This window comes from Lutjanus erythropterus, chromosome 14, assembly GCF_056507025.1.
Source record: "Lutjanus erythropterus isolate fLutEry1 chromosome 14, fLutEry1.hap2, whole genome shotgun sequence".
NCBI lineage: Eukaryota > Metazoa > Chordata > Actinopteri > Lutjaniformes > Lutjanidae > Lutjanus > Lutjanus erythropterus.
The window spans coordinates 14,763,111-14,777,165 of record NC_139330.1 but is presented as its reverse complement, the minus strand read 5'-3'; the positions used below and the strand labels follow the sequence as shown (position 1 = coordinate 14,777,165).

General features: G+C 39.0%; 1 protein-coding gene across 2 annotated transcripts; it reads left to right on the top strand.

Annotated features, from left to right (window-relative positions):
- Positions 1 to 684: 684 nt before the first annotated feature.
- On the top strand, positions 685 to 9,477 carry cyp1b1 (cytochrome P450, family 1, subfamily B, polypeptide 1). Of its 2 annotated transcripts, none has more exons than XM_084735422.1 (3): positions 685 to 832; positions 4,599 to 5,614; positions 7,093 to 9,477. In XM_084735422.1, the coding sequence occupies exons 2-3, from the start codon at positions 4,620 to 4,622 to the stop codon at positions 7,685 to 7,687; spliced, it is 1,590 nt and encodes a 529-aa protein (XP_084591548.1). In that variant the 5' UTR covers positions 685 to 832; positions 4,599 to 4,619; the 3' UTR covers positions 7,688 to 9,477. The 2 variants fall into 2 exon arrangements, with proteins under 2 accessions (XP_084591548.1, XP_084591547.1); XM_084735421.1 differs by lacking the exon at positions 685 to 832 and adding an exon at positions 4,084 to 4,449.
- Positions 9,478 to 14,055: the final 4,578 nt, after the last annotated feature.

Here is a 14,055-nt window from a genome sequence, read left to right as displayed (position 1 = left end):
TAAGAATAAAATTTTAAAAACGTTTTCATGAGAATCACTGGTCTTATAGTTCATCTCCCTATACTGAAAAGTAAGGGTCAAAAGATCTCTGAAAAAGACGATATTCAGTATCAAGTTTCAAAACTGGAAGCTAATAAAGATTACAAATGGAAGTTGTGTTATTATAATTATTTTAGACAAATCTTTGAATTAGGAAGATGATGTCCCACTTATATTAGACAAATCTGTATTTCCCCCATCTTGTCTTTTTCCTTTCAACTTTAATTTAATAAGACATTAAAAGTCTTGGAAAATTAATTAATCTGTAGGAATTTTAAAAAAAGAAGAGATTTTGAGCTGTTATGGATTAATGGGGTGAACTGGAGTGTTAAACCAAATACTTACTGAGTAACAAGTCAGTCTTATGACCATGGGATGTTCAGGATCACTAGTTCAACCACTGAACACACACACACACACACACGCACCCACACACAAACACACACACGAGAAAGACGGAGAGACAGTGTGTGTGAATCAGATTAATTAATATATTCATAATTTTCTATCATATGCTTGCAGTCATAGGTAATGTTACTTTCAATAATTACAGATTTATAAAAATGCAGTTAGACCACATGAGAGGATTTGAGTAAATCCAGCAGGCTTGTACCCAGCCAACGACCAGCTGGGGTTTGGTCTAATAACTGGGTCCTGGCGGTGAAGGAGGCTGTGACCAGTTGTTCATTCACAAGCTTGTCTCCACCCTCCTGGATCCATTTACTATTGGAATAAAGCAAAGTCACACACTGTCACCTTGTGAGTGGTTCATCAAAGGGAGAACGACCAGAGGGTGAGTGTCTGTGTGCTTTATATTCACTTCATCTCAGTGAGGGAAGGGGTACTGCTCTCAAATTTTTACTTAAAAGAACAAAAGTATTGGTATTATACTTACAGTACCAAAATATAAAAGTACTCATTATGCCGATTGGCTCATTTCATTAAATTAATATTATTGGAATATAATTATCACTTTAATGTTGCGTTAAAGGTGGGGCTGATTGTAATTACTTTATATGTTACTGGGTGTTTTAACCTACAATAATGCATTATAATTTATCAGTTAATATATGTTTTATATTAATAAATCAAATCTTTTTCAAAAGTAACTGGTGACTAAAGCAAATTATTGCAGTGAAGTAAAAAGGACAATATTTGCCTCCAGTAGAATAGAAGTATAAGTGTCAGAATAAATAAACAATAAAATTTAATATATATATATATATATATATATATATATATATATATAGAGAGAGAGAGAGAGAGAGAGAGAGAGAAAATAAGTAGTAGTAACAAGTACCTCAAATTTGTATTTCAGTAGGTATAGTAACTTATCTGATTTAGATCTAAATAAAACAGAGAAGAACTTCATTTATAATGCTATAATTTATAGAATTAGGAAAGTAACTACTAACTAAAGCTGCTGGATAATTACAGCAGAGTAGAAATACAATATTTGCCTCTAGTGGAATAGAAGTATACAATATCAAAAAATGTTAATACTCAAGTAAAAAAAACTTCAAAATTGTACTTAAGTAGGCCTACAGTAGTTGAGTAAATTATAAATTTGTAAATTAGTTACTTCCACCTCTGCTTTACCTGAATATTTTTACTACCTAATTTAGAATTTAAAACAGGCTAGAACTTCATTTATAATTCTGTAATTTGTCTTTTATGATCATATGGTTCTATTAATATTAAATTCAATTTATTATAAACATATAATATAATTAATTAATTAAACATATATATATATAATTATTATAAACCTACCAATATTCTTTGAAAGGCCAGTTATGCGATAATTTTCTAAATGCAATATGCTTTGTTAATAGTCTGAGAACTCATAAACAATGATTTACAATGATAATAATAATAATGCTGTACTCTGTAAATCGCCGAATCGTCCAATAATATACAATATTTGACAATAGCACAAGAAGATGGCGAAACGTATAGCACATCATTTCCCATAAGTTATTATGATATTATAGAGTTTGTAATACAATAAGGTCACTGAATTAAAATAGGACATATATTAGAGATTATTGTAGATGGTTTAATTAATTAATTTACTTCAAATAAATTGTATCTTGTTTATTCATTTAAATGCATAATCAAAAATAAGTAGCATGAAATGTCGCGGTAGTTTGTGGAGATGCAGCTGAGGGTCAGAGGACATGAGCGGGTTTATCTGAGCCGCTGTCCGCGGTGCTGAAACTGGATCCCCGAAACACATCCCGACCCGACCGGAGCACAGCAGAGGACAAAGGACAGAGGACAGAGGACAGAGAGCCAAGGATCATCTGCAGACTAAACCAAAAAAAGCATTCAAACAAACGAGCAGAAAAGTAAAGAAACATAAATCAGGTTCAGAAAATGATGAGGTCTGAACCCCAAAGCCTGGCTTTAGAAGGAAGCTACACAGAACCAGGTCGACAATACTCACTATGACCCGGTCTTCACCAGGGACATCCAAAACCATAAACACATCATTGTTTATCTGCCTCCTACATGTAGTCTTCTTGTCCATTATGAACGATACCAGAGATACGCCGGGTGTTGTGTACGGGGTGATGTGTGGTGCAGGACCGTCTCATGTTCGGCTGCTTTGTTAATTAATGAGAATTAATGAATTGGAAGACGGGGTTCGCCTCCTCCTGGTGGCTTGATGAGAAAGCGCAGTTTCAGTTTTAATTCCATGAAAACAACTTCAGACGGTGAAGCATCAGAGGAAAGACTGCGAACACTTCATGCAAATGAGACTGAAACTGTGTAGGAGAGGATTTACTTTCAGTCCGGCAGATCAAATGTTTGTTCCGAGGGGAAGAAGACGTGTTGATTAATTTCTGTCGTTAACAATAGACTGTACTCACTCGGTAATGGTTGTTTATAGGTGACAAATAAATATATACACACGGACACAAACGAGCGCAATCACCGAGCCACAAAATGTGCATACAAAAAAAAAAAAAAAAAAAAAAAAAAAAAAAAAATTAAGATGTGTTCTTGACTTACATTAAATAATCTGATTAGTGTGTCGTCACACCCACGTAAAAGCACCGGTTATAAATAATAGTTTACACAAATTGATTAGATTTGAGCGGTATGATTTATTTTAAACACTTTGAACTCCGGTGACTTGTCGGGTGTTTCCCCCCCCGAGGCAGCGCTGTTACATGGGCCGTGACCAGCCTTGTTTTCTAACACCGCTGAGGAAGCCATAAAAATGACAACAAATCTATCTATCTATCTATCTATCTATCTATCTATCTATCTATCTATCTATCTATCTATCTGTATTATTTCTAATGTTAATTATGACTTTTTGTTTTTTTCACATTTCTTATAATATTTTATCACCAATTATTACCAATACTACTACTACTACTATTTATAATAATAATAATGAATTAAGAAAAATGATCGAATATACATAAAATGCTGCCTGTAAAAAAAAAACAAACACACACACACACACATACACAATGATACTGATATAGACAGATACAGCTGTGCCAGGCCAATATCGGGTCAATATCAGCCAACTGATATATCTATTCTATGATTTAGAATATTATAATTAAATCGACTTTACTCTAAATGATTTTATTATTATTATTATTATTATTATTATTATTATTATTATTATTATTATTATTATTATTCGTTTATACAAACTATTAAAGTATATATTAAGTATGACGGTGCTTGCATAGACCTCTATTATTCTTTTACCAAGAAAAAAAAAATCATTTAACTCTTTCAACTGTGCACAGCTGAGTTTAAAAGGTCCCATTTACAAGTCGGTCATTGACGCCTGTTGCCTGCAAGTGAGTAAGTACACTAAGGGAGGGGGAGACAGGGTGAGAGAGAGAGAGAGAGAGAGAGAGAGAGAGAGAGAGAGAGAGAGAGAGCTGAACTGAATGGAGAGAGAGGTGGGTGGAGGAGGAGGTGATGGTGGGAGGGTGGGGTGACACCCTTTGCAACAAACCTGCCCACTGTAACAAAGCTCGGGCACACATCGCACACACACACACACACACAGACACAGTCACACACTCACACACATACGCCATGAAACCGCGCTGTTTGAGGATAAATGACTTCAGTTGGTACTGTGGGGCTTCAAAGCATGAACAGGCTGCGGACACACACAGACACACTATGTGTGGATGCTCAACAGGCTGCACACTCTGAAAGACTTATGACTTAATGACATTATATCAAACAGCTGGATCTGTTTTTTTTTTATTTCAGACTAATAAGGGAATATTCTCGCTGGTAAAATGTAGTCTTTTCACTCAGCTCATGGAGAAAAACAGTTGAAGTGAAGTTTACTAAAACAGAAACTTTTGCATATTGTGGACTAATCGTGACTTTTTTTCGATGAACCAAGGACACCAGCAGGTATTTAATCACCTCCTGATTCAACAGAGTATATTTTCCCAAATTTTATAAAAAAACAAAAAAAACAAACTACATTCTGGAATGTGCCATATATTTTACACCTTAAATAAAATGTGCCTTTAATGTTGATACTATGATTTTATCATCAGCCCGCCTGCAGGATCCCCATCATGGATGTGACACTGGAGGGGGTTTACCCAGCGACTCCCAGGACTCTGTTACTGGCATGTGTGGCTATGCTGTTCTCCCTCCACCTGTGGCGGTGGCTCCGGCAGCGCTCGACCCGCCGCCCGCCCGGTCCGATCGCCTGGCCGGTCATCGGGAACGCTGCGCAGATGGGCAGCGCGCCGCACTTGTATTTTGCGCGCCTGGCGAAGAAATACGGCAACGTGTTTCAGATTAAACTGGGCTGTCGGACCGTGGTGGTGCTGAACGGGGACTCCATCAAACAGGCGCTGGTCAAGCAGGGACCCGAATTCGCCGGCAGACCGGACTTCACCTCCTTCAAGTACGTCGGCAGCGGGGACAGCCTCGTGTTCAACTCCATCACGGACTGGTGGAAGATGCACCGTAAAGTGGCGCAGTCCACCGTGCGCATGTTTTCCACCGTGAACCTGCACACCAAGAAGACTTTTGAGCACCACGTCCTCTGCGAGATGAGAGAGCTGCTGCAGCTGTTTCTGGACAAAACCAAGGAGCAGCAATACTTCCAGCCCATGACTTATCTGGTGGTGTCCATGGCCAACATCATGAGCGCGGTGTGCTTTGGGAGGAGGTACTCCTACGACGACGAGGAGTTTCGGCAGGTGGTGGGCAGGAACGACCAGTTCACCGAGACGGTGGGGGCAGGGAGCATTGTGGATGTGATGCCCTGGCTCCAGTACTTCCCAAACCCCATTAAAACCATGTTTGACAACTTCAAGAGGCTCAACCTGGAGTTTGGTATGTTCATCCGAGATAAAGTGATGGAGCACAGAAAAACAATCCAGTCCAGCACCATCAGGGACATGACGGATGCTTTAATACTGGCGCTGGACAACCTGAGCGAAAAAACAGCACTTACATTTGGGAAGGACTACGTGACCCCAACTGTGGGGGATGTATTTGGAGCGAGTCAGGACACTCTGTCAACTGCTCTGCAGTGGATCATCCTCGTAATGGTCAGGTGAGCAGCCTCTCCTCACAGACCATAGTGATTTTATAGGCGAGTGATCATTTTAACCGTCTAGACCAGAGGTTTTCAAAGCCCAGAGTGGCCCCTAACAGTTTCAGGGGAGGCCCAGTGTATGGAAGTGAAAAACAAAACAAAACATTACATTAGTTATCAAAAGGAGATCACATAGAATAGTCTGTTTAATGTGTGTGATTTGGTTACAGAGAAAGTTTAGAGATACTGTTTTTCCCAGAGTCAGAAACTAACAAATGCCTTTGAACATACCATTTTTTTTATGTTTTGTGTAGTCTGAAGTTATGTAAACGGATCTATTAGGCTTTCTTGGCTCCATTGTTGAGTGCCTATGGGATCAAATAACATAATGATGATTCCATTGACTTCCAGAAATTAAACAAAATGAGCGAGTAAATGGAGGGGGAGGGTGCATCTTTTACCAAGCTCTGTCTGAGGGCAGGCCCGCAGTCTCAGACTTGGTCTAGATGCATAAATGATTGGGGAAATAACAGGAGATAATAAATCAGAGTTGGCTTCCATCCTGCTGTTAAAGCTGCACAGACTTGAGGAAGTTCAGTAGCATTTCTGTTATGTAACAACCTAGTGGGGGAGCTGAGGCTCAGACAGATACTGGCAGCGTAACATAAAGAGCTGAAATTGTACACCACTGAAAGTGAATCAAGTGCCCAGTCAGCATGTCATGGTACAGGTAGCAAAATCTTTGTTAGATGTTACTTGAGTTCATTTTTTGATCTGTCTTGATTGTTTAATCTCATCCGTACCTGAAGCTGTGATCAGTAGGCTGGTGTCATACAGTGCCTGGAGCCACTAATGTTTTTAGAAAGAGATAGTCATTTTTAGGGCTGCAGTTCAATTAATTGATTGATAGTTTACTCTATAAAATGTCAAAATATTGTGAAAAATGGTCACAATTTCCCAGAGCCCAAACTCCAAACCAAAAGACTCTTCATTTACTACAATAAATAACAAAAAAAAAAAACAGCAAATGCTTACATTTAAGAAGCAGGATGATGAATGATCGAAACAATTAATTATCAAAATACTGTAGTTGGCAACTAATTTTCTTATGATCGACTAATCGATTAATTAACTAACAGTTGCAGCGGTGGTCTCAGGGTTTAGTGATGGGGAACAATAAATGTGCCCATGCATCATATTCTCAGGTGAAGTGACATTTTCTCTGGTCACAAAATGTCAGGTACAGCTTTTTACAGACATGATTCATATGTTGATTAATCTACTGATAATTTCTTGATTAATTGATCAGTTATTTGGTATGTAAAATGTTGTAAAATGGTAAAACAAATATCTATCAGTACTTCCTAAAGCCCAAGATGACTTTTTGTTTTGTCCACAACTCAAAGATACTCAGTTTAATCTAATCAAACTAATCAATTAATTGTTGTAGATCTAGAGAGTAGTCACCTAAACGTAGGTCTCACCTGTGAATGTAGGTATCCTGAGACGCAGCTTCGTCTCCAGCAGGAGGTGGACAAGGTGGTGGACCGCAGCCGGCTCCCATCCATCGAGGACCAGGCGCAGCTGCCGTACGTCATGGCCTTCATCTACGAGGTGATGCGCTACACCAGCTTCGTGCCGCTCACCATCCCGCACTCCACCACCACAGACACCTCCATCATGGGCTACACCATCCCAAAGAACACGGTCATCTTTATCAACCAGTGGTCCATCAACCACGACCCAACCATGTGGTCCCATCCCGAGACCTTTAACCCCGAGCGCTTCCTGGACCAGGACGGAGCGCTGAACAAAGACCTGACCAGCAGCGTGCTCATCTTCTCCCTGGGAAAGCGGCGGTGCATTGGCGAGGAGCTGTCCAAGCTTCAGCTGTTCCTCTTCACGGCGCTGATGGCCCACCAGTGCCACATCACTGTGGACCCAGCCAGGCCGGCCAAACTGGACTACAACTACGGTCTGACTCTGAAACCTCATACCTTCTACATAGCACTGTCTCTGCGTGAAGACATGAGGCTGCTGGATGAGGCTACCAAAAGCGAGTCCTCATCAGACTCAAAAACAAATGCATAAATAAAATCAAAACTGTAATAAGCAAAACAAATGAAGGCTGAAACTCAAAAAGACTTAAGAACCGTAGCTCATGTTTGTGGGCTGAAAACTATATTTATAAGCTGAAATCTCAGGCTAAATTCTTATCACTGATTACCTACTCATTTTTAAGTGTTAATGTGCCAGATGTGATGTCTGTCTCACAGTGCTGCGTACACACCACATGCAACACAACCAGCAGTTCACCCAGGATGAACAGTCTCTTACGACAACAAACACAATTTGAGCATCTTCTTTTGATTCATCAAGGTGGAGGACTACGAGCTGCACATCACTAGAGATGAGCTTCAACCAGACCTCAGTACAGGCAACACTGTGGTTACAGGAGTTTTGAAAAGCTGTTGCAACACACCCTTGTGATTTTAGCGTGAATACCATTGCTGAAACCATCAAGCTTACAGGGACATCGTAGCACTGTCATGCTTTCTATTAACAACTTGCAGTCAGATAAAAAAAACAAAAAAAACATTGTATCTCCAAGCTTTTTCAGGAATCTTTTTTATTAGTTTCATTAATGTTTTTTTTCCTATTAAGGGTTCCAAACCATTTCTAATTTAATGTCAAGTACGTGATATTAAAGGAGAAATATGTCAAATATTTACTGTAATGAATCATAAAATTACCATGACATTCCCTCAGAGGTTAAGGAAACATGCTAAATTTGAATACCGGCTTCTTCGACAACAACCACACAGCTAATAAGTTCTCATTTGAAATTTCCATTCTGGGTTGGAAGTCTCTTTTTGTTTGCCCATTTCACATTTGTTAGAGTTAAAATTAATGCTAAATGTTTTCCTGATGACTAAGAGTCTGTTTATGAGTTGTAAGAAATCTATAATAGTCTTTTAGAAGGAGTAGATGTTTAGAATCATTAAATTGAACAATATGTTAATGGAGTCAGTCAGTGAACTCCAATTCCTGAGTGTGTATTTAACGGGCTTAACTGTACATTGACAGACAAGTGATGACTATTAACAGCTGATCAACTAACAGTGTCAGACTCGGCGCGTTTGTCATAATCAAAATATAATGTTGCACTCGTCTTGCACTCCTGTCGTCCGTGCAGCCAGCAGGCAACCTTGCCTGAGCTTCGTGTCTTGGGAGGAGGAGACGGGGAGGAAACAACTCGCAACCATAGATCATACATTAAATAAGGTTTTACATATTTAATATATGTTGTCCATGGCTTCAACTCACTATCTTTGAACACAAGGTCTTACATATTTCTCCTTTAAAGCTCAACAATCAAAACTGGAGTTACAAGATTTTTAATGTGACAAAAACCCTGACTGATGCAGTGATTCTGCATGAGGAGGCGAATAAGCTCGGTGGCATGCATCAGCCCTTCTAATGTCTACTAAAATAAAATGTTCAGTACTAACATGTAGATTTTGATGTGTAATGTAAAAGCTTAGTTGCTCAGGAATAAGGCTGGTGATATGCCAAATACTATTTTAATTAGAATGCTTTTAAATGTCATCTAATATATCTGAAACCTACTGTAGATGCTTTGTGAAAGGCAAAGGAGCATAAAGGGTACACCAAACAGACCTGCTGCATGTACTGTTTGTGTCTGTGAACTGCTGCCCAATGCATGTATGGAAAGATCAGTGTTATTTAGTCATTTATTTCTCTTTTTATATCACTCAGAGGTTTTTGTTTTAAGTGTGAATGTTGTAGAATGCTGCTCTGTGGAAAAACTTTCACCCTGTTGTATAATTGCCATACTCAAAATGCCAGTAACCGAGTTATTTCTTCTCCGTGATGTTTTATTGACAGAAATATTCATGCAGTCAAAAATAGGGCTGGGGCACTGGGGGTGATTTTTGATTTTATTTTCTTATTATTATTTGTGTTTTTTTTTTAGACTCGTCTTATTGCTGTCTCAGCATGGGAGACTAATGCACTGACTGTGAAGTCTTGGATTTGAGCATTTGTTGGCCTTCTGCTTCTTCCTAACTTTTAAAATAACAGGTGACTTTAAGGAAGTCATTTATACCTGGTATAAATAAATTATTTGTATATCTTAGTTAATCACAATATATCCACTGAGCCCGGTGACACAACAACTGACATACAGCTTTCTGCAGACAAGTGAAAAAACTTAAAATATGACCGTCCAAGACTGAACTTCAAGAAATAAAAGCATAATCTTTATGAAACTGTACCACTGATAGCATCATGGTGTAGTTCAGTTGATAAGATTAGAAAAGTACTGCATGAGCCATGTTCCCTTTTCTTCTGTAAAACAAATGATAAAATGTTTACATGCACATACTAGTAACAAAAAGGTATATATCAAAATTCTAAGACGCAGTTTAAAATAGCTTTTGTTACCCAGAAATAAATTTAAACACTTAGAGCTGCTTAAAGTGTTTGTTCCTCTCAGCTAATATCCAATATAGTCAACATGATGGGGGTCAATAAATACCTAAAATCCAAACATTTACAGTGTCTTTACCTCATATGATTCTTATGTAGAACTATACTAAACACTAATTAAACAAAAAGACATGAATTACTGCTCACTGTAGCAATGCAGTACTTGTAAAGTACTACACATACTGTAACTGCAGCTGTGACGTTGGTCATGTGAGTATTTCTTCAACCTGCTTGCCACAAGTTGTCTTGATGATGTTATAGTTATATAATAAAGAGACGCTTGAACTATCCTTGGGTTTTTTTTTTAATGAAGTTTTCTGTTTCAGGTGACATTAATTAAGCTGTAATATGTAACATTTTTGCATTAAAAAATGTTTAAAAAAAATGCAAGACGCTATATATATTTTGTTGAGTTGTGTACTTGCATTATCCCAAATGTTTCTAACAATGGCCAAACCCAAAGAATTCTACAGTTTATTTAAGGCAATGGTTTATGTCCTACTGGCTGCTAATTGCTATAACGCCATTGAAAAAATAAGTAAGGAAGTAAGTCGGTGAATGAAAAATGAAATATAAATAAAACTTAATGCATTATCTTGTCAGTGAACGTGAGTTCTGCTCGAGTTAGGGCTTGATCTAGGGAGGTGGCAGTGGTCATGCCTAAGAGATGCCTTGCCACCCCAGCTGTCACCCCAGTTGAAATTTCTGGTTCAAAAGTTATATATGAAAAGTTGTGGTTGGATGGAAATTTATAAGATTGAAACCCTGAAGTCAGAGTGAATGCAGAGGGAGGTGAAGCTCTAACACATACAATTTAATGATCTGTACTGAAAAAAGTCACGTTTGGGGAAATGTTTGAAAATAAAACAATATATTGCTCTTTATTGGCACCTTTAGATATCTGTATTCAGTGCCTTACACATGTGCCACAATAACATGTTTTTGAGTTAAATTATCTTCACTTGAGGCTTTTCTAAGGTCATATGAAATTGTTTGCAAATAAATCTGTATATATTTTTGCTACCCTCTTGCCACCCTATAAATATTTCTCTAGATTCGCCCTGGCCTGAGTCACTTCAGAGATTTTCATCTGCAGTGGTGGTGGTTTAACAAAGAAGACAACAACTCTCATGATCCCACGCTACTTAATAATGTCATCAAACTGCATCTTTCAAAAGATTTTACACCGATGTGACTTTGCACTTGATGCTGATTAGGCAGCGCTGATTAGCAGTTCACACATACAGTCTCAGTGTGGACTCAATAGTGAACAATATTTAAAAAAAGGCAATGAACTCTTGGTATCTTTCTCTGTCAGGTGGGAACAAAAGGGAAGTGTTTAGGAGATCCCTTTCCCTGCACGGTGTTTTATCTCGCCCTGCCAGAACATCCTGTACTTGCAGCCAGCCAGCCAGCCAACTTTCGTGAGTGCGTGACAAATTCAGATAAAACTACAGTAGATGATTACTGATATGGCTCCCTCCATGCTCCTTTCTCCCTTTTTTTTTTACAGTACAAAATTAAATCTGAAGACTAAATAGTGCAAGTGAAGTCATGTGTGGCACTGCTCCAAGCATAATCTTTATGAATCAGAAGGAAAACACCAAGTTTGTTTTTGCACCTCTCTGCTGAAATTAAGGAGCCAAACTGAGCTGACAGATCGTCAAACACAAATGAGCTAAAAAGTGCAGAGATGCTGACAATGTCATGGTTAATATACCTGATTCAGTGGGATAATGACTTGAGTTATAACAGCAGACGATATCAGCCTTCAGGGGTTGTTGCTTTTGTTGCGTTCCTCTTCTTGCATTACAGGAAACTGCAGAAGACACAATGCGACCGCAGAACTGACATATTCTGCAAATTATGGAAAGGAAACAGAAAGGAAACGTGAATATCTGAGGTACATGCTGATTTAAAATGAAGATGACGGGAGAAATGTCATGGCAAAGCAGGTGCCTTGTATGAGTTTGGCAGACATGCATCAGAAGAAGGGCTGTGGTGGAATAAGCCTGCTGAGAAAGATGAAATATCACATGAAGTAGTGGTAAGACACATCCTATGTCATTACAGCTTAGACCTGTCAAGGCTGCATTAACAAGATTAGCACGAATCTCTCTATTTAAGCTTGTATCCTACACTGGCTGAGGAGCACATACACACAACAAGATCCCTCTGCTGTTGACTGCATGTTGTGTAACTTGCATAGCTGAGCTTAGACTGTGAATGGAGGGATATGTGGAGATCTGAATGAATCTCAGCAAGGCTGCAGAGACGTGACGTTCAGAGAGTTCACTGGCTGTTAAGACTGACTGATAGGAGCTCAGGAATGAAGGAACAATAGCGCTGAAGTGCCAGTGCAGGGCTGAAGGCAACACTATCTCGGCTGAATCTGAAGCAATATCAAGACCAGGTAAGGTGCAGGCCAGCTTGGGTCAAGGCCACACCGCCTGAGCGGGTTGACTTCAGGACGCTGAGTTCAGGACAAGATGGAAGCAGATAAAGAAGACGAGACATGAACAGAGATCTGTGAATTATCCTCACGATGTTTAGCAAAGCACGTAAACAGGTGTCCTATGTCCCCAAAGCCTCAGGTTCACTGTGTGGCAATTAGTTTGCAGTAATTTGATTCTTTGTTTTGTAATCCTGTATGCATGAAGTACTGTCCGAAAATTTTTATTACACAACCTTGAGGCCTCTTCTTGTGGAGGGTCTAGCATGAAAATCTAGTTTGAAGGCCTGTATTTCAGGTTATATTGTGTTCACATGGTACATATACACATATGAGTTTGTGGTTAATGAAGTTACCACAAACTAATTAATAGTTCTACACAATGCACATCAAGTGGGAGAAAGACCTCTTTGACTTGAGAAGAGTTTTAAGATTGATACCACTCTGATATCTTTCCGTTAAGATCCAATGTGCAACATTCATGGAGATTTATTGGCAGCATATGGCAGAAATGGAATATGATATAGTGTATAATGACTTGAAAATAAAACCTAAAAATAAAATAATACCTACAGAGGGAAAAGGTGCTCTTCCAGAGTCTGCCATGTTGCACCAATGTTTCTGCAGTAGCCCAAAATGGACACGCCAAACACTGGCTCCAGACATAGCCCTTGGCGTTTTTCCCTGGCTACTGTAGGTCCTCCTGTGCACTGACACGAGATGTTTGCACTCTGCAAGACCCCACTAAATCTCACACACCAGCCTCTGTGGAGGAGGACCCACGCCCTCTGCAGATGGAAACAACTCATTCTAACGTAACGAAAACATGATTCTTATTTTCAGGTGATTAGACTAATGAAAACTAGAAATTCTGCCAATAAATCTAATCTAAAGTAGATCTTACGCACCGGACCTTTAAATATAAGGCCACAGCCAGATTTTGTCTAACTTATCTTAATTTACCACAGTGGTTCTCAAACTGTGGGGCACAGAACCACTGCAGGGGGGAAATCATGTAGGGAAAATAAACAAACAAGAGCTGCTTCCCCTATCAATGTTAATGACAGATTTAAAAAAATTGCGGGGGACGTGAACTTTTTTCACCTCCTGAAGTGAGGCATGCCATGAACATTTGAGAACTATTGATTTAACATGCTATTTCCACACTTCTAGATTTTTTAGATTAAACATACCAGATACAGGGTTTTAATCAGTGAGCTTTAGAGGTGCTGGTTGCTAGTTCTTTCCCCATTTCCAGTCTTTGTTCTAAGCTAACAGTCTGGCTGTAGCCTTATATTTAAAGTGCAGATATGAGATTGGTATCGATTTTCTCATCTAACTTTGCCAGAAAGGGAACGAGAAAAACTCCCATTCAATCTGGCCAGCTTGGATCTGCATCAAGTGTTTGGGGAGAAAAACAACAACAACGAAAAAAACACTTTAGTCCAGGAGTGCCTGAGAAAGACCAGCTGGCATTAAGAGGAGAAAGATAATC

What these genes read in the sequence shown, in the direction of transcription:
- cyp1b1 (XM_084735421.1), top strand. Translation starts at nt 4,429, where the DNA reads ATGAACCAAGGACACCAGCAG. An exon ending in TGAACCAAGGACACCAGCAG is followed by an intron (nt 4,450 to 4,598) that starts GTATTTAATCAC and finishes TTTTATCATCAG; the next exon opens with CCCGCCTGCAGGATCCCCAT. An exon ending in ATCATCCTCGTAATGGTCAG is followed by an intron (nt 5,615 to 7,092) that starts GTGAGCAGCCTC and finishes CTGTGAATGTAG; the next exon opens with GTATCCTGAGACGCAGCTTC.